This window comes from Falco rusticolus, chromosome 12 (assembly GCF_015220075.1).
Source record: "Falco rusticolus isolate bFalRus1 chromosome 12, bFalRus1.pri, whole genome shotgun sequence".
In the NCBI taxonomy this organism is placed as follows: Eukaryota; Metazoa; Chordata; class Aves; order Falconiformes; family Falconidae; genus Falco; species Falco rusticolus.
Window position 1 is genome coordinate 29,727,867 of NC_051198.1, and position 18,553 is coordinate 29,746,419.

At 42.9% G+C, this 18,553-nt stretch overlaps 1 protein-coding gene across 1 annotated transcript in view; it reads left to right on the forward strand.

Moving 5' to 3' along the window:
- The first annotated feature begins 2,807 nt into the window (after positions 1 to 2,807).
- MSH2 (mutS homolog 2) overlaps positions 2,808 to 18,553 on the forward strand; it is a 51,606-nt gene continuing 35,860 nt past the window's right edge. Inside the window, 6 exon segments of the mRNA XM_037405212.1 lie at positions 2,808 to 3,066; positions 5,638 to 5,792; positions 6,194 to 6,472; positions 6,802 to 6,948; positions 8,001 to 8,150; positions 10,388 to 10,521. Coding sequence (XP_037261109.1) covers positions 2,847 to 3,066; positions 5,638 to 5,792; positions 6,194 to 6,472; positions 6,802 to 6,948; positions 8,001 to 8,150; positions 10,388 to 10,521 — 1,085 coding nt within the window. The 5' untranslated portion in view covers positions 2,808 to 2,846.

Sequence of the window (18,553 nt, forward strand, 5' to 3'; positions counted from 1 at the left end):
GTACAGTGGTTAAATGACATCCATTTTCCTAACTGAAAAGCATTGCAACTTTTCTATGCTAGTTACACATAAGAAGGCAATAAAATTAAGGTCTGGATTAGCATCCATTTTCCATCTGCTGTGTGCTAACAATTACAGCCATCTTCTTGTTCCTGTTGCTGCTGGTAGCAAGGGAGAACACAGGAAGAGCTCTGTTAGCAACAGCACAGTGAAGCAACCAAGCCTGGCAAGAGGGAGGTGTCTGCCGTTCAGTTACACCTGTCCAGATCTGCTGGGGCACCGAGCCGCCCTGGAAGAACAGACAGGGCAAAGAAAATGGCAGAAGCTCAGAGAAAAGGTGATCAATCTGGTGATGTTTTAGGCAGAAGATATCACAACGCAAACGTTTTTCACAGACCATGGTCTGTGAAAATGCAGGAAGAGCGTTAGCAGCCCATTTGGGTGGTGGCTTTCTGTACATGGGAGCCTGTAGCTCAGCAGAGGTGCCTTGAGGAAACTGCTGTATGAAGAGGTGTAACCAGCCCAGGGGAGAGAAGGAAGCACTGCAACACGCAGCAATTACAGCTTAGCAGACATTATTCTATCTCTTCTGAAGATGGTAATGAGGTCCCTGGAGCCCACCTCCTGTCCAGATGTTTGTACAGAACACTTTTTTCCTTCTTGTTATATATTCTGCCTTATCTGTAGCCATCGGTATGTACAAAGACAAGCACTCCCAGATATTCATAACATATATTTTGGGCTGACCTGGTATTATCACCTCTTGGCAAAGTTGCCTGACGTTATGAGTACCTTCAGAAGGTTATGTATTTGCTAAATGACAATTATTTAGACTGAATTTTCCTACGTGAGTACTGCTGCAAGCAAATACTTTTGCTGGAGGGAAGTGTCAGTTTAGCTAAATAGTTTAGCTGCTTCTGAAAATAGGGTTAGGAAAAGTACACTTATTTGTACTGAAAACAAATTCAACTGCCCTGGCTAGAGCAATGTTGTTTTTACAACTGTTATGGAGATAAGAGGAAGATTTTGGACAACTACAAAGCTGTCAAAGCTCTAGTGACCTTGTGCTTTGCTTCTTCCTTCCTATGTCAAATGAAGACAGATTGGACTTGCTCTTCTCCACAAGAACCGCCTGTGGTCCTTCAGCAAGTGTGTGTGCAAAAGGGCTTTGAATGCCTTTTCTGGAAGAGCTGTGTTACCTCAGGGGTACAGGGCTGGAGTTGGAAGGCTGAGGCAGGGACAGGCAGCCCAGGGTGACACAGGGCAGGAACAGGGCAGAGGTGGAGACACCAAAGTGTTCCCTGTGGAGGGTCAGCTAGCATACGGCAACACCTTCAGACTGATGTATGAGGGTGGCCACAGTGGTAAAAGGATAGTTTAGTGTGAAAACCTGTAGTCCTTGTGTGAGCATCTGAGGGCCTTTTGGAAAGCACCTATTGACACCAAGAAATATGAAAGATGAGCACATTAATTCACCATGTGGAAAGAGAAGTCAGGGGAGAAATCTAGAGAAAGAAGTCCCCAAAGCATTCCGTAGCTGGGACCAGGAGTGGGCTGGGATGAAGAAAGGAAGGGTGGGAGATGAGGTTGGAGAAGTTGAGGCAACATGCAGTAGAAAGGAGAAAGCAATGGGACACAGATAAGGGGACGTTCTGAAGCAGCAAGGTGCACAGAGCAGAAGAAGGGGTAAGCATTTATGCAATAAATGTGGAGGCATGTAAAACTTAAGGTGTTTTGTCTGTAGGTAATAGTATGCAGGCAGCTGAATTAGGGTACAAGAATCATGATTTAGAACTGACTGGAAAAAAGAAAAGCAGCGTGAGACAGGAGAAGTGTCCAAGACGACTTGATTTAGCTGATGAAACCTGGGATTTTTCATTACTCTTAATCCCTAAACCAAAGATTGTCAGCTATACTGTTTCTATTTCTTTGTGTCTTTACAGCAGAAGGAAAACAAAAAGCCTGAAAAATGCTTAGGACAGTGCAAGGAAAAGATCACAAAAAATAGTAAAACTGAAGCACTCTGGGCTCTGGATCCCTCTGAACACCACAGGGCAGCCAGTGCCCTTTCTATGCCAGAGCTGGGTGACTCGTGTGTAAATGAGGCCAGGTCTTGGTTTTTTTGGCCATTTGCCACGTTGTTCCCTGTGCTGCCTGGGAGGAGTGAGCCCTGCTCTGTAGGATGGGTGAGAGTTGCTTTCTCTTTGCCTGAGGGGGGACGCGGGGCCTCTGGCCACCATTCCCCCGGCACACAGATGAGGGCCCAGTCTTCTGCCTCCTGGCAGCCTGAGCAAGGCCTGTATGCTGGCTGTTAACAGCATCTGCCTCCTGGCAGCCTATGAAGCTCCACGTCACGCTGAGCCCTGCGGGCCTCCATGCTCCCTGTCCACAAGACACTTTTCCTCACGGAGTAAGCGGAGCCACAGCCTCAGCGCGGCTGCCTGGGGCTCCCTCCCGCCTCTGGGAAGACCTTTGAATGGCGGCGCGCCTGCGCCAGTGAGGCCGGCGTACTTCAGCTTTGTCGTGAGGTTGTACACACACACAAACTCCTGTCAGCGTAGGGGGCCCGGCGCTGAGGCAGCACCGACCACGGGCACCGTGCGGCCGGCCCGGCCCGGCCCGGGCGCCCCCTCCAGCGCCCACCGGCGGGGCGCCAACAGCCCCGCGGCGTTACCATGGCAGCGCGCGGCGCGCGGAAAGCCCCGCCCCTCCCCGCTCCCTCAACGCCGGCGGCCGGGCGCCGCGTAGGGGCGGGGCGGATGTGACGCGCTTACGCGAGGCCCGCGTTGATTGGAGCGCCGGTGAGCGCGCGCGCGCCAGGCGGCTCGTTGGCGGGAGGCGGCAACATGGCGGCGGAGCCGCCGCGAGAGGCCGTGTGGCCGGAGGGCGCGGGGGTCGAGGCGGGCTTCGTGCGCGCCGTGCTCTCGCTGCCCGAAAAGCCCGACACCACCGTACGCTTCTTCGAGCGCGGCGATTACTACACGGCGCACGGCGCGGACGCGCGGCTGGCTGCGCGCGAGCTCTTCCGCACCCGAGCCGTCATCCGCCAGCTGGCGGGGGCCCCGGGTGGGTGCAGCGCGGGCCCCGGGCGGGCGCGGCGGGGCGGGGGCGGCTGGGGGGCGGACCGGGGGCGGCTGGGGCTCGCCGCGGGGGGCGGCCGGGGCGGCCGGAGGGGCGCCGGGCGGCGGGGGCAGCCGCAGGTGGCGGGGGGGGGGGGGGGTCACTGGGGTGCTGCGTGGTGTCGCGGTCGGTCGCTGTATGTCGCGGCGGCCGTGGGCTGACGTCGTGCGTGGCGTCATTTGTCAGGGAGAGGGACCTTGGGGCGCGGCCGCGTGCCCGCTGCGGGGGGTGCAGTGGCCCGGGTGGGAGCCGAGGTGCCAAGAGGGTTTAATACCCGCTGGGATTCACCGCGGCCTGCAAGCGGGGTGACTGGGGGTGAATCTTTCTATTTCAGCCTCCTGCGGATTTGCGATAGGTAGTAGGGTTACTGTGAGTAGGCTGCGCGGCAGAGCAGTAGGTGGTAGGGTTACCGTGAGGGGGGTGCGCGGCAGGTGTAGGTGCCCAGGCGTGGGAGGGCACGCGGCGGGTGCTCCTCGCTGTGCTGCAGGTGGCACATGCGGCGAGCTGAGCGCAGCGTGTCGCGTAGCCCCGCAGCTGTTAATAACGCATTTCCCAGCACGTTGGTGGCGATTTCCATTTGTGAAAATGATTGTGTGATATTTTCTGTGATAACCGATGAGGCTCCAGTTCTATAGCGCAGGTGATGGGTAAATGTTGGTAACGTCACGCTTGACTAATGATGGCCTGCAGAACTAACAAACAAACAAACATTTAATTATGTATTGCACAAGATTTTTCTCTTTCATCTGTTCCTCTTTGCTTTTTTATTCCTTGGTATATGACAGTGGGGCTTGCAGATGTTGGGTGGAAGAGCATCGAGATGACTTTATCTCATCAGAAAAGTCAAACTTTACTATTATCCTTAATCTCAGGGAACAGAAAGTTGAGAAGTTATTGGCTCATACTTCACAAAACAAACCTGTTAGTTATGAGTGATTTTGTGTGTGTGTGCGCACACAATGGCATTAAAACCAGAATGACATTCCCGTATGCTTTTCACTTTCTATTGCAAGTGATGAGCTGATATGTAAAAACAGAAAAAAAAACCCCTATCTCCTCCCCGGAACCACAAAAAAACCAAACTGTGGCAAAGTTGTAGAGCTTGATAGTTTCAAATGTAGAATTTAGTGTGTCTTCCAGGCTAGAAAGATATGCATCAGTATTATTTTTGTATTCCATTTAAAAATGAACATTTCACAGATGTAAGCCTATTGACAATGACTATTGACTCCAGTTTTAAAACATTTAAAACCTTATCTAGCATATCCAAATAAAAGTCAACATAAAACTACATGGTTTTTTTCTTTCAGGATGATTACAAAGCACACATCAGCTTCAGCAGCCCCCTGCTAGCATGTTATGTAGACTCAGCTGAAAAAAAGAAAAATTATGTGTTGTTGGACAGTTCTGTACTGGGAAAGAGAACATAATTATGTGCGATTTTTTACTTGCTTCCAAAAAGAGCAGTTTTTTACCTGCTTCCGAAAAAAGTCTTAATAGACACTTGAGGAAAGAAAATTTAAAAAATCCTATGTAAAATAAACCCATCAATTCCTACAGGTGTGGAAATTTTCTGTTTTATCATCTTTCACATAAAGGAAGAGCCTCACATGTGATGAAGGCATGCTACTGAAAAGAAGGATGTGATCATCCGTATCTTGCTTGTGCTTACTTATATGTCACCTAGCTCTCATTTATCTGACGCCAGTCTGAGTTAATTCCATTTGTTGAGCTGGCAGAAAATTTAGTATATGCACCCAAACCCCCAGTTTGTTTAGTAGCGGAATTACCTTACTCTGTGAGTAGGCTGGTGCCAGAGGTGGTGAGGGAGGTGGGGAGGTAGAAGTAGTATTGCACTTCTTGGCAGCTGTACAGAATAAAATTTGTTCAACTGTATTATCTGCCTGTACCCTTATAGGAACAGAAGCAAGAATTTTGTCAATTAGGCACTTTCTGAGTCAGGTTTTAATGTCAACTATTATACTTTTTTTGAGAATATTTTTTTTTACAGTATATATTGTGATAAAAAGGAAGTTCTTGGCACTTGTGCCTTACCATCTTTTGGGTGTGAATAGGGTGACAGTCTGTTCTGTCAACAAAGGTGGCTTATCCGGGAAGGAGAAGATGTTACCCAAGAAGGAAAACCTGTAACAGGTTTCCACCGCTCGTTAGATTAAAATGTGCGAAACATTAACTAGAAAATGAAATCAATAATATTGCTAGGAGAGGGGAAAGGTGAGAAGAAACAGATCTCTTTGTATATATGTTTAGGTTTAGTGACATTTGGAAATGAACATAGATTTTATTTGGATATGGAGTATGCTTTCCTCATTCTTAATATTAACCAGTTGAATCTTGTGGTTTTGTGTTGTTTCATGGATTTTACGTGTTTGCTGCTTTGATATTAGAATAGTATCCTTCCTGAAGGCTGTTTTTGGGGATTTTGATTACAGAAAATAAACATTATGAACAAATGCAGGTATCTCACGATTTCATTTTTTTTTTCTGTTTTTGTAGGAGCTCAGAAGCTTGAGAGTGTAGTGCTTAGTAAAATGAACTTTGAATCGTTTGTGAGAGATCTGCTTCTGGTTCGTCATTACAGAGTTGAAGTTTACAAGAACAAAGCAGGCAGTAAATCTGTTAAAGAAAATGACTGGTATTTAGCATACAAGGTACAATTTTCAACCTTTCTTTATAATTGTAAGATGAAGGAAAAATAAAACAAACGTGTAACTGTTTCTTGAGCCCCTCAGCTTAGAGTTTTGGGATTTTCAGGGACTGATGTTGGTGGTACGATGGCAAATCATGTGGTCTGTTACATATTGCAGTATTTTCTACTGCTGTAAGGTTGGAAGAGCTTGTTCTGTATCTTTGCTGTAGGTTGGGAAATAAAGGAAACCTGAACTAGTTCACTTTTTGTAGGTGATATGTAAAATTTTAATGGTTAAAAAAATAGAACAGCTGTATTCCTTATATTATATTGAACTATTCAGTACTTTTATCAGTTGTCCTTTGTAAAGAAAAAAAGTGTGTATATGCACAGTTTTTAAAAATGTATTTCTTTTCTGAATAGGGTTCTCCAGGAAATCTTGCCCAGTTTGAGGAAGTTCTCTTTGCCAACAATGATATGTCAACGGCCATTGGGGTTGTGGGGGTTAAGCTGTCAACTACTGATGGACAAAGAGTAGTAGGAGTGGGGTATGTCGACACTACGCTGAGAAAATTGAGTGTCTGTGAGTTTCCAGATAATGATCAGTTCTCAAACCTTGAAGCTCTACTGGTTCAACTGGGACCGAAGGAGTGTGTGCTACCAGGAGGAGAGACTACAGGAGAGATGGGAAAACTACGACAAGTAAGGGAACCATTATGGATTACAGTTAGACGAAACTTTTATCTAAAAATCTGTATTCTAGCTTATTAGCTAGGCTCCATGATTTATGAAAAAACTAAGGAGCAATGTGTTAAGTCGAAGAAGTTTTGATTTACGCATCCAAAATTTATTTGTCGACCATTGGCATTTTAATCAACAAAGGTTGTACTAAGGGTAAAATCTTCCTGTCATTCTTCTCTCTGCAACCTAGCAGGAAAGAAATACCTCTTCAGGGTTTGTTTCTATGTGATGAACATCTGTCCCCTGAATATTGAAAGTAATTGATAACTCTGCGTGTTTATGGACAACAGGTCATCCAGAGGGGAGGAATCCTGATTACAGACAGGAAAAAGGCGGATTTTACAACAAAAGATATTGTTCAGGATCTGAATCGCTTGTTAAAATCAAGAAAAGAAGAACAAATGAATAGTGCAGCACTGCCAGAGATGGAAAAGCAGGTGAGCACAGAGTGATATTTAATGTGCCCCTGTTTTTTAGAAGCAGAGTGGTCTGTGCACGTGTTGTGAACTGATCTCCTCTGCATTCTTGCTGAAGTGTTTTGACAGTTCTGCTCAGCTTGAGTCTTTGTTGAAGTTGAATTCCAGGGGTCCTGAAACAAAATGAGAAAACCCTTCACTTACTTTTTTAAAGCAGTAAATTCTGGTAAGGAAACAGACTGTGCATAAGAGGTCCTTCCTGTTCATAACCTATCTAGCCTAAGGACCAAAATAGAATACTTTGATTATTTTGCATGACAGGAAAATTGGAATTTGAAAACAAAGTAATGTTTATGATAATATTTCTGTTTTATAACATCTTATGGCTCAAGCATATGATTGAATGCCTGCATGTGAACTGAACATGTTTGTTCTTAGCTCCAAACAATAGGTGATTTGCTTGAGATAAACATGTTAAAATGCCCTTTGCTACTGATGCTCACTGCAGGTATAAAGTACAGATTATTCTCCCTTAACGTGTGATTTCATAACAGGTTAAAATTGTTTGAAGTGTGTTGCAGCTGAATAAGTCAGTCACGCTGCCACCTCCCTTTTGTGCTGGCACTAGCGTTTGTAATGCCGTGCATTGAGTCAGATCTGATCCTTGTTCTGGCTGAAAACTAACCCTGAAACCATGTCCTGAGATGATCCATGACATCTCATTTATCTGCAATAACTTGTTTGTTTTCCTGAGCAAGAAACATCCTGATAACAGCTTTGGAAAGCTGGCAAGATGTGCACTTCACACTTTGTTTATCAGGTTATGCAAATACGTAGTTGTTCTTGCACCTACCTAGAAAGACACTGCAGTGCCATAGAATGTCCCTATGAAAATGAAGTCTTGTCAAACAGGACGGCTGTCATAGCCATGCTGGAACTGACATGGCTCAGTCTTCCCTGATTGTAATTTTCTAGGGGCATTTATCAATCAATACTCTCCAGTTCAGGAGTGTTTCTAACTAGAATGTGGTGTCTTTTATGTGTTGGTTTGTGTGGTTTTTTTTAAACTGCAGGTTGCTGTTTCTTCTTTGTCGGCTATTATCAAGTTTTTGGAGTTGCTGTCAGATGAGTCTAATTTTGGACAATTTGAACTGACTACTTTTGATCTTAGTCAGTATATGGTTCTAGATAATGCAGCAGTTCAAGCCCTCAACCTTTTTCAGGTAAGAAATGCACGCTTGAATTGGTAAGTGGTTTGCAATATACTTACATAGCTGCTTCATAAGTAGCCTGACTGCTGAATCGTAGCTACCTAGATACTTATTAATGTCAACTTACACATTTTAGCTTTGTGTTCAGCTACTCCTGTGCAGTGTGTGTTTTAAACAGCTGCTGTCGCTGCCTTTTATTTTGTTAGCTTACTTTGAATGAAGAGAAGATCAGTAAGGAGGTAGGAACAGGCCATAAACAAGTGTCTGTGTTTTGTGTTTCCTTGGTTTTAGTTGGAGAAGTTCTCTTCTCCAGTGTCAGGACCAGACTTGGGTTGTGGGAGAGGAGGAGGGTTCTGTAGTTTTGTGGTATAATAGGGGTCTCCAAAGAATAGCTATACAGTAGTACTGTTTTGGGGAAAGAGAATAGAAATGTGAATTAGATAGTATTAGAGGAAACGGGAAGCATGTGGCAGGCAGGAGCACTGCTGGTGGTGATGGAAAGGGAGAGGTGGCTGCAGCAGGCAGGGCAATGAACAGGACAGTACTTAAGAACGTTCTGAAAGCACCATGGCATGCTAACTGGCCAGTGTCAGTTTTACTTTTTACACATGTTTTCTACAAATCCAGGGAGACTGCATGTCTGTTTTTCTGCTTCACCCCTTTATGTAGCTGTAGGAAAACGTGGACTCAAAGTGGTGTTTCTCTTTTATTTTCATGTTAGTAGACCCTGCTTAGTGATCTTTGCTTGGAGCCAATCTGCTTGAGCTTTGAATGTATAGGAGGAAATGACAAATAGGGTCCCCGGTTTACCTTGGAGGGATTTCTGAAGGAAAAAAAGAGCATATATTCAGCATCTGAGCTGATTACCTTGGAGAGAGATGTTCTAATATTTTTTTTCTTTATTTCTTGATTCTGTACCACTGTAGCAAAAATTGTATCTCTTTTCAAGCTTTATGGAGGTGTTCTAGGAAGTTCAGCACTGTCTTAGCTACATCCCTTTATAAATCCTTGCAGGTGTTGTGTGTTATGATAGGAAATACACTGTCGTGTCTGTTGTGAGCTTTGAAACAAGGGGTTTGCCATGTAACAGAGATCTGTGTTGTTGCCTGTTTGGCAAGCTGTGCGGAGGTTTTTGGGCAGGCACCTAAAGCCAAGTATTTTGTAATTTGAGTTGCTCTGTGGAGTAGGCTGGTAAAGTTCTCGTGGCACAGCAGTTGCGGTTGATTATATGAAACTGCAGCCTTCCAAATTGGATGTGCTGAAGTAGGTTATTTGTGTGCAATAGATCTATGTACTCTGTGACACTTCTTTGGATTCGGAAGTTTTTCATATGCAATACTGTCCAGAACACTGAAAATAGGTACATCCACTTTAGATACTAGATTTTCTAGGGATTAAATGTGTCAGTATACCTTCTCACTGCATTCTTTTCCTCTTGTGGTGATGCTAGTTCTGCATCCCAGTTGTTGACAGGCATCCAGGCCTGCCCCTTGGTGAATGCTTGCCTGCTGTTTTAATTGTAGGTGTTCTAGGGTAGAGAGGGTTGAGATTTTAATTTCAAAGTTAAGAGCTGAAACAAGCTTATTTGCTGTTCTTCAGTGTTAACCAAAATTTTTGCTGCTTCGCTGTTTGTGCAAAGAACAAAGAAAACCCCAAGAAAAATGCCTAAAAGGCTGTCTTGAGTCCAGTTGATATTAAGCATAAATTATAGATGATAAACTATAATCTGAACAGGGTAAGCTTAGAGATGTTTATAGTACTCCAGAGGTGATCTAGGGAAGCTTGAGAGAATTTGGATAACTGTTTTTTCCCATTGCCTCATTGTGTCCCTGCCCCACCCCTCAAAGATCTCCAAGCAAAACCCTTGAACCCAAGTCCTGTTTCTTGCTTTTTTTTTTTGATGGACAGGACCTCTATTTTTCGACCTTATAAAGGGCAAACGAGCAAATATCTAGGTATATTTCCACTTTTCCTATTCAAAGGACAAACTTCCCAGTGACTAGGTATGTTTCTAACTGTCCTGTGCAGTCAGGCTGAATTTCAAAATAGACAAACCTATGTCTTGCTTGCCATATTCCAGGGACCAGAGTGTAAGTGCTTTGATGCCATGCTGTTTCGTTTGCCTTTTTTGATGGGTGCCAAGTTGAATACAAAAAAAATACTGAACTGTTCCTAGGTAGCAAAGTTAAGTGCCATTCAGTGTCAGTAAACTTCACTAACTTTGTTTTTTTCTTTTGCTTCCTTTCCAGAGTTCTGTGGAAAATGCTAATACTGCACAGTCTCTAGCAGGTTTACTAAATAAATGCAGAACCCCCCAAGGACAAAGACTAGTTAATCAGTGGATCAAACAACCACTTATGGACAAGAATAGAATTGAAGAAAGGTAACAGTATTATGCATTTGATAAACTTGCACAACTTCGTAAATATTTTGCAGAAGGCTCTTTTGTTTTAAGCGCAAAATACTACAATCAAGAAATAACGTGGTTGGAGGTTTTTGTGTGCTATCCTGTAACACATTGTAGTTAAACAGAGCAGAAGATGTTTTTCCCTGAGACGCAGATTGACGGGTTACTATTAGATTAAATTTTTTTTGCAGTTACAACATTTGAAACAGGAGGTATGATATGTTTAGATGGTCAAATGATTCATGCTACAGGCTAAAGCAGTGTAGCAGCCACTTCCTAACCGTTGGTCGTACTGCAAATGCTCAGTCTGTATAATAATATTTTGATGTCACTTCCATTTCACCCATTAAAAAAAAAGAAATCCACAGAACAATTAAGCAGTAGCGACCTCTTCCTATTTCCAGGAAAAAAACCTACCTTTGGTTTCATTGGGTCACTATTATCATATCTTGTCTAGAGATTGTGGCCCTAACAGGAGTGGTCTTTTTCTTCCTTCTGCTTTCATACTGCTGCCTGTCACCATGCAGATAGCAGTATCTGTCAGTATGAAACCTTAGAGAATCTGGCAAATCTCTGCTGAGAATGTGCAGATAAACCTCAGTCTTTCAGAAAGGAAAACTGCAAAGGCCATATTCCTGCTGCGTGTATTTATCTCGTGTTCACCATGCAAACAGAAGTTAACACTTTTTTTTTTTAAACTTGTGCTAAATATAGCTGTATTCTTATAATCTAAAACCAGACTTCATGCAAGTCAAATGGTTATCAGGTTAATGCATTGCAAGATGTATATTAATGTGTATCTTGACAAAGCAGGAGAGGCCAGAAAACTGAATTTAACTTTGGTACCTTCTCTAAGGCTTGTATTTCAGATGAGGCATTACAGGTGTGTCTGTATACGTTGTTGGGCTTTAGCACAGATAGTTATTACCAAAAAAGACATTCTGGCTTGGCATGCTGATATTTAAGTTATGCAAAGAGTAGTTTTCTCTCTAGATTTCTGGAGACTGTTAATCTGCTTCTTGCAATAAATCTTTCTGCTTTTTGTAATCATTTGCAGAATGGTGTGTAGTAACTTGATCAGAGCCCACTTAGAAATGTTATTAATGTGACACTGAAATATTTGTCCCCAAGTTTATTGAATGCTGTATCTTACTCTTGTGTTACAAGAGCTTTTGCCATTAGTTCTTAATTACCTACCCAGGTTCTTCTACTTAGGTCAGTTTTGGATCCTAAGATCTGAGCCAAGTTTAATTTTACAGTTATGTTGGTGTTAAGATTTTGAAAGTTCCTACTCCCGTTGGTAGTTTTCTTATGTCAAAAAGTGAACACTGGAAATTTAAACTTCTTTGTCAGACTTGTTTGCTCCTTGCTGTACATCGCAAGTCCTGCAAGTTTGGGAGAGAGACAGTGTTTTCTTTGTAAAACTGTGGTTAAAATAGAGGCAGAAAATGTAACTTGTCATGTTTGTTAGAGTTGTGATCATCTTTGCATTTTGTGTTGTGATTCTGTGTGGCTAATGTTGACTGCATTTATGAAAAGCTATATTTAAAGGAGGAGTAATTAAATGGAGTTAAGCTCTTAGTGAAGCTTGTGGAGGTTGGTGTATCCACGTGTTACAAGGTTGAAAGGGGTCTATTGATAACCTCCTTTATCTTGCCCAACCACAGAATCGTTGGGGCTGCAATTTGTTAGAAGTAGTTTGTACTTGCAGACACTGAAATACTATAGTCATACTCTTTTCAGGTTATTCTGCAACATAGCCAAGCCTGTCTGAATGCATCTTGCCTTCAAGTACTGCTTGGATAAATTTAGTTCTTTGGGATAAAAGCAATGTATTTTACTCATAAGCTGTTGGTGTGCCATCCTCAGTCTTAATGCTTTTCAAAGCGTGTAGGTCTGGTTTTTTTTTAGTCCAAAGGAACAAGCATAATAAGAGAAGCTGTTAGTGAGACTGAGATGTATTGACAGATTCAAGTATCTTTTGGAAGATATGCAGTTGCTAAGTTGTTTTCTATAAGCTTTACATTATATTGTGGCTGTTTTAAGAATTACAAACTATAATTGAGAACACATAGGTGGTTTGGGAAGGAAATACCTGGACTGCTGTTCCTTTACATGTCGTATGTTGTCAAGGGGAGTTACTGATTATTTATTGCTTGAAGTGTGCCACCTTTAAAGGACCCCATTTAACACTAACCTAACCAGTGCAAAACTGTTTGCAAAACTAGATCAGTGCAGTTTAGGCTGATGTTAGGTGACATGTGTTTTGAAGTAAGCCTCTTGTTTTGCTTATACAGGAGCTATTTTGACTTAACTTGTATTTTAGTAGGGTAGAATTGGATGTGCAAAAGTTCATGTAGAAAAGGGAGACTCTTGTAACCCTCTGCTGAGACCTGTAGGTGGTGCAAGTAATCTTTTGGATCTAAATGGATCAACTTCTTTCAGTAGTTTGTAACCTGCAATGTGGTGTTAACCTTTATGGATAAATAGAACACAGAGCTACATCACTAGGCTATATTAACCATTGATACAGTAAGAATGCAAATTAATGTACAAGTGCACATGCTTCAGATAAAATGTTTGTCTGCTGGAACAGCTCCTAGTGAGAACTAAGAAAACAGGGGTTCTTGATACTTGTGTGCCTTGAAGGGCTTGGGATCTTGCCCATGTCTGGCTGATTTTCCATGATTAGAAAAATAATTAGCAGTCATAAGGATACAAGATGCAGCCCTGCTTCTCAGACACACGTGTGTTCAGAAGGCAAGTGCATGAGGTTCTTGTGCCTTGCCTTATAGTCAGCATGTTTCTGAAATTAAAATGTAGTCGCAGAGACAGGAAGTGGAAATAAATATTTTAATTGCATAACATGTTCGACTGTAATACAGCAAGCAACTTCAGTATGTAACCTTTATTGTTCAGATATGGGAAAGTCTGAGAAATATGTCACAGTGTAAAAACAGTGCTTTTGTTGTGCCCTGAGAAGAGAGCTCATGCTGAATATATTTAATTTTTTTCTGTCTTTGGGGGAAGCTCTATCTGACATCTATACACAGCACAATCATAAGATTCCAGCTTACCTTTTTAGCCCTCTATACGTACTGTGGCTGAACCTCTTGCATATCTATGTACCGCGATACAAGAGATGCAGGGATCTTGGAGTAGTTAAAGGCTGTCCTCAAACATCGCTTGTTTTGAGCTTTTCTCCTGTGTGCCTAGATATCATGCTGCATGGGGGCCACATTGTAGAAACGAGTCCTATCTCTAGCAGAGTGAGAAAGTAAGAGATTTAGGAAGCTTGAGGTGAATAAGTGGCTAGCATGGTAAAATTTCCAAGTTTGTAGAACATTCTTATGAATCAATCTTGAATGACAACTAATGTAGCAGCTTGTTTAAAAATGAAAAAAAATCCCAACTTGTTGCTAGTAGTGTAGGCAGGCTTGAATGCCTTTACAGTGCTTCATTTAGCAGTAAGTTAACTAACATATGCTTTTCCTAGCAGATAAGTGGAGCGACAGAGTGGGTAATGCATATGGGATAGCTCAGAAGCCACGTGGTTGGGGGCTCGTCTCAGGTGCACAGGAATAGAGCATGGATGGGAAGCAGCCAGGTGAAGTGAGAAGTTGGTGCGTTGCAGGCCTGTGATCTCCCTTGGGTCACCGGAATGTGCTCAGGTAGCTGGGGTGCTGGAGGGTGTGTTCATCATGAAGGCCAGGCAGGGAAGATGGGAGGGGTTGTGTTTCTGCAAAGGTATGGCTTGGATGTGAATGCACAGAGCTCTGCTGCAGAGCGGGCCACGTGCGTGGGTCAGGATTAGAGGGGGGCGGCAGGGCGGGGGATGTTACAGTGAGCATCTGCAGCACACCTGCCCCATCGAGGTGAGGAAGTGGACAAAGCTGCCTTGAGACAACAAGAAGAAACATTAATCATAGGCCCTGGCTCTCTTGAAGGTCCCGAGCCACCCTGGCACCTGCTGGAGCGAAGCGTGATGCTTGCATCTTTGCATGCGCTGGCAGAAGAGTCGGCCAGGCGAGTCAGCAGCGTGCCCTCACAGTGGTGAAGGGTGTCTGGGCACTGGGCTCCACTACTAAGGGCACGTTGAGGAACATGGTTGTTCACATCTGCTTGGTAGCTGTGAGGCTGCACCTAGAGTGCAGTATCCAGTGTGGGGCTTTGCAGTCCTGGTAGATGGACAAGCAGGACCCAGTCCAGCTGGAGGCCGCTGGTGAGGATCGTGGGCTGCAGCGTGTGGTGGTTGAGGCGATGCTGAGGGAGCTGTTTGTAGCCTGGAGAAGAGAAGGCTAAGGGACAGAGCTCACTGCTGCTTTCGCCTGCCTAGTGGGTGGGAATTGTAGAGAAGGTGAATCCTGGTGCTTCTTGCAAGGGACAGCAAAAGTAGAACGCAAAACAGACACCCACCAAAAGACCCTCCAGCTAGATAGAAAGAAAAAAAATCTTCACTGCGAGGATGGCCAGACTCTGGAATGTGTGCTCAGAGAGATGGAGGGATTTCTGTACTTGTTCACAGAAATTAGCCTTGTTTTGAGCAGGAGGTGGAACTAGAGGCCTTGAGTTTCCTTCTAATGTAGATTGCTCTGCATTAGGTTTTCACTACTTCTGCGTTCTTTTCTAACCTGCAGCTGTCCCTGCAAGGATTGGAGATGGGCATTGTTGCTTCTGCCATTGTGGCTAGCAGCTCTGGAAAGGCCGTCAGTACTTTTCTGACTACGGGTCAGTAGTTCTGCACAGCAACAGACTGATTTCAGGCAGTTAAATTAGTAGGCGGTAGCCTGTGTCTTCAGTAAGGGAGGGGAGAATGTGACTGACTTGAAGCTTTGCCTAAATAGATTAAGATGGGCTTTAAATGCTGGGAGTGCCCCTAAATACTGGTAAAGAAGCTTCTGAGGTACAGGCTGAATCCAAAGGATTGGAAGACAGAAATGTGATATTTTTTTGTTGTTGTCATGTAGACTGTGATGCAATAAATACTTCATGTGATAGAAGTTGTTATTCCAGTGACATGAAAATGGTCGCTTCCCAGCAAGCCTCTAGAAATGTTAAGAGAAATGTCCCCTTTGTCATTCTAGAAGTTATCATCTCTTAAGTCCCCTAGAGCAATGTCTGGAGCTTGGAAACTCTCAGTGCTGCTTCTTTAACCCCCTCACCTCCCTTCACTTATGTTTACTTTTATAAAAACTACTAGATCACCTGTATATTAATTTTGGTTTGCTTGTAAAACTGAGGTTGCCGGTTAGTGCTGCCTAGAAGCATTGAACAAAAGCTCTACTTCTGTAGAGTCAAGCACGTGTCAGGCCATGTCTCTAGGAAGGAATTTCTATCAAAATCCCAGACACTTGAAACACATTAAAAAGCTTAGATTCTTGTGTTGCAAGAGACGTATTTTTAGTTTTCTTGTTTGAGGAGGGAAGAGGGGGATCTAAATAAAAGCTGAAAAGACTTTTCATGACACCGTCAGGTGTGGGAAAGACAGTGTTGCTGTTTGAGGCACTGGAGATGTGCCTAAAAGCTGTTTGTATTCTGCATGTTATCCCAATCATTTGTGTTCTAGGTCAAGGATCAGCAATCAGCGTTGCAAATCTGTAAACTATGGGTGGCATTCAGTGGTGCAGCACTGGAGCAAGTAGTCATAGTATCTCCTAGTTGATACTTCCAGCTCACCCACTTCATCCTGACAAGTCCTCACTTGGTGCAAAATAAATAGAAGGATTAAGCTTTTGTTCAGTTTCTTCTGCATCTGAATTTTGAGGCTCAAGGGATATGAAAATTAGGCTAAAATTTTGTTAAAACATCAAATTGGTTTTCAGATTTTAAGAAATAATCAAATTGCTATTTATTTAGGGAAATGTGCATCTGTAACTGTCATCCTGTTCTTTTGCTCTCAGCCTGCCAAAAGGAGGTGGATGGTAATTACTGCAGTAGTTAAATTTTACTTAGAATCTGTGTTTAATTATTCAGTTTTTGGGTGTTTTTTCCTAAAATCACAGCCATAAGTTAATGAAACTTCCAGTTGAAGAGTGTGACCATATGAAAATTTTTTCAATGAAAACTTGTGCAAAGCTCTCTGGTTTGTCATGGTATCTTTGGTGGTCATTATTTTGAACATTGTATTCAGGAATACAGTAAATTCTCCGTGAAAGAACAGTGAACATAGTATTGTTTCTGCTCTGTTTAATTTATATCCACAAACATTGGAAAGGTGGCATGTTAGGAAACTGCAACAGAAACTCTTGGCGAGAGGCTTTTGTCTTGACTTGCAATTTAATTTATCATGTATAAGGGTATTAAAAGTCTTTCATGTTTTGTTTATATAGAGTTTTGAGTTTCTCTTCTGTACAGAATGAATGCAAATGAGGAAATACTTGTTTTTACCAGCAAAGTATGTCTTTAGTCTACACAAATTTTAAGGAAGTGCACAGGTTGGCAATTTAAGAGCATTAGTGTTGATGGAGTAGTGTAATAAACTTAACCTCTTAATTTTAATAATGTATCGAAACTTGCAAAGAATGAAACAAACACTTAGAAAAAAATAATAATGGAAATATCTTTCCTTGGCTGTCTCTAGTCTTTGAAGACTATGCAGTAATACTGTTTTACCACTGGATCCCAAACTGCTGTATTTAATTAAAAAGGAAGACTGGCACAAAACCTCAGCAGTGTAAGGCGTTATCCCGAGAGGCAGCTGTAGCTGCTTTCCATCTGTGGTTTCTCTGGGAGGTTTTGGGTGGGGCAGTTTCACTATTTGGAGTTTACCAACTTGCCCATGACTGGATAGTACTTGGTGAGTTCCTGCTCTGTCATCTTCATTGTTCTTTGTTACTATATAAGAAATGGGGGTTTACTGGTAATTCTTAAAAGATGGGCATTTATTTTCCAGAAGCTTAAGTACTATGTTGATGGAATGGCAATGTTCAACAAAGGTATTGTGAAACTTATTCTTTATTCAAATTAAAATATTTTTGCCTTCACGTCCTTGACACTTCCTCACGCTAGCTCTTCGTTCTATGTGTAGGATTTCCTTGGTCTTCAGTGGTCAGAATTCAATGTGAAGCTGTTTTGCTTGGTTTTGACTCTTACGCATCATACAGCGACCTGTGGCACTGAGTTGGCTGACAAGTGCTGTGCTTCCCTGACTGGGGATTGTCACCAGTTCCCATGTTATTGGCGCTAGCAGTAGTGTTCATGTAGCTGCTCGGTTCGTCTTTTGATGGGGAATTTAGTGTGCTGAAATAATCAAAGGTATAATGTCATATAGCATCTGATCCAGTAAAACACGAGGCAGCTAGCAAAAGGGGCAATCCTAGTTCCCCTTTCTGGCCTTCAGCTCCTGTTGCTCCCTTTCTTTGGTCTCATAGCTACAGAATAATTTGGTTTGGCTTGTTCACCTGACGAAAACTAGTCCATGAAAAAGTGAGGGAAGTTGGCATCTAAAATTAATCCATTCGCTCTTCTGCAGCTGGTCCATGACCTGCTGTCATCATAAATAAGACAAGATTAGCATAATCTTAAATGCAGATCAAGCAATATCAAAAGCCTGGTCTTCAGATTTAATAATCTGGCTTGTGTTTGCTTTCTCCTGCCATCTTGACTTTTTACAGTTTACGCTAATTAATTTATATTGCATGTTGAATTACCAAACTTGCTACGGGAGGATGAGTTGCATATTTGCCTATCCTTGAGTGGGAAAAGTGTCTGAATCTGGAATGGAGCTGTTCACTACCATCATTGCTCCGTAAACCTGCTGCCTTTCTCACAAATTCACTATAAAGATTCTACTTGAATATTTTAACTCCTATAGAAGACTACAAAAATAATATGAAAGATAATGTATGCATGGAAACTAATAAGTCTTCTGTAATGTTGGGAGGGCAGAAGACATGTCTCTGACAAAATGTTTGGAGGTACTTAGAGAATCCTGTTTTATGAAATACCTTCTTACCACTCTGGTCTGTACAGTTCCTTGAGGGTAAGAGACTGTTTAGTCCAGCAAGAT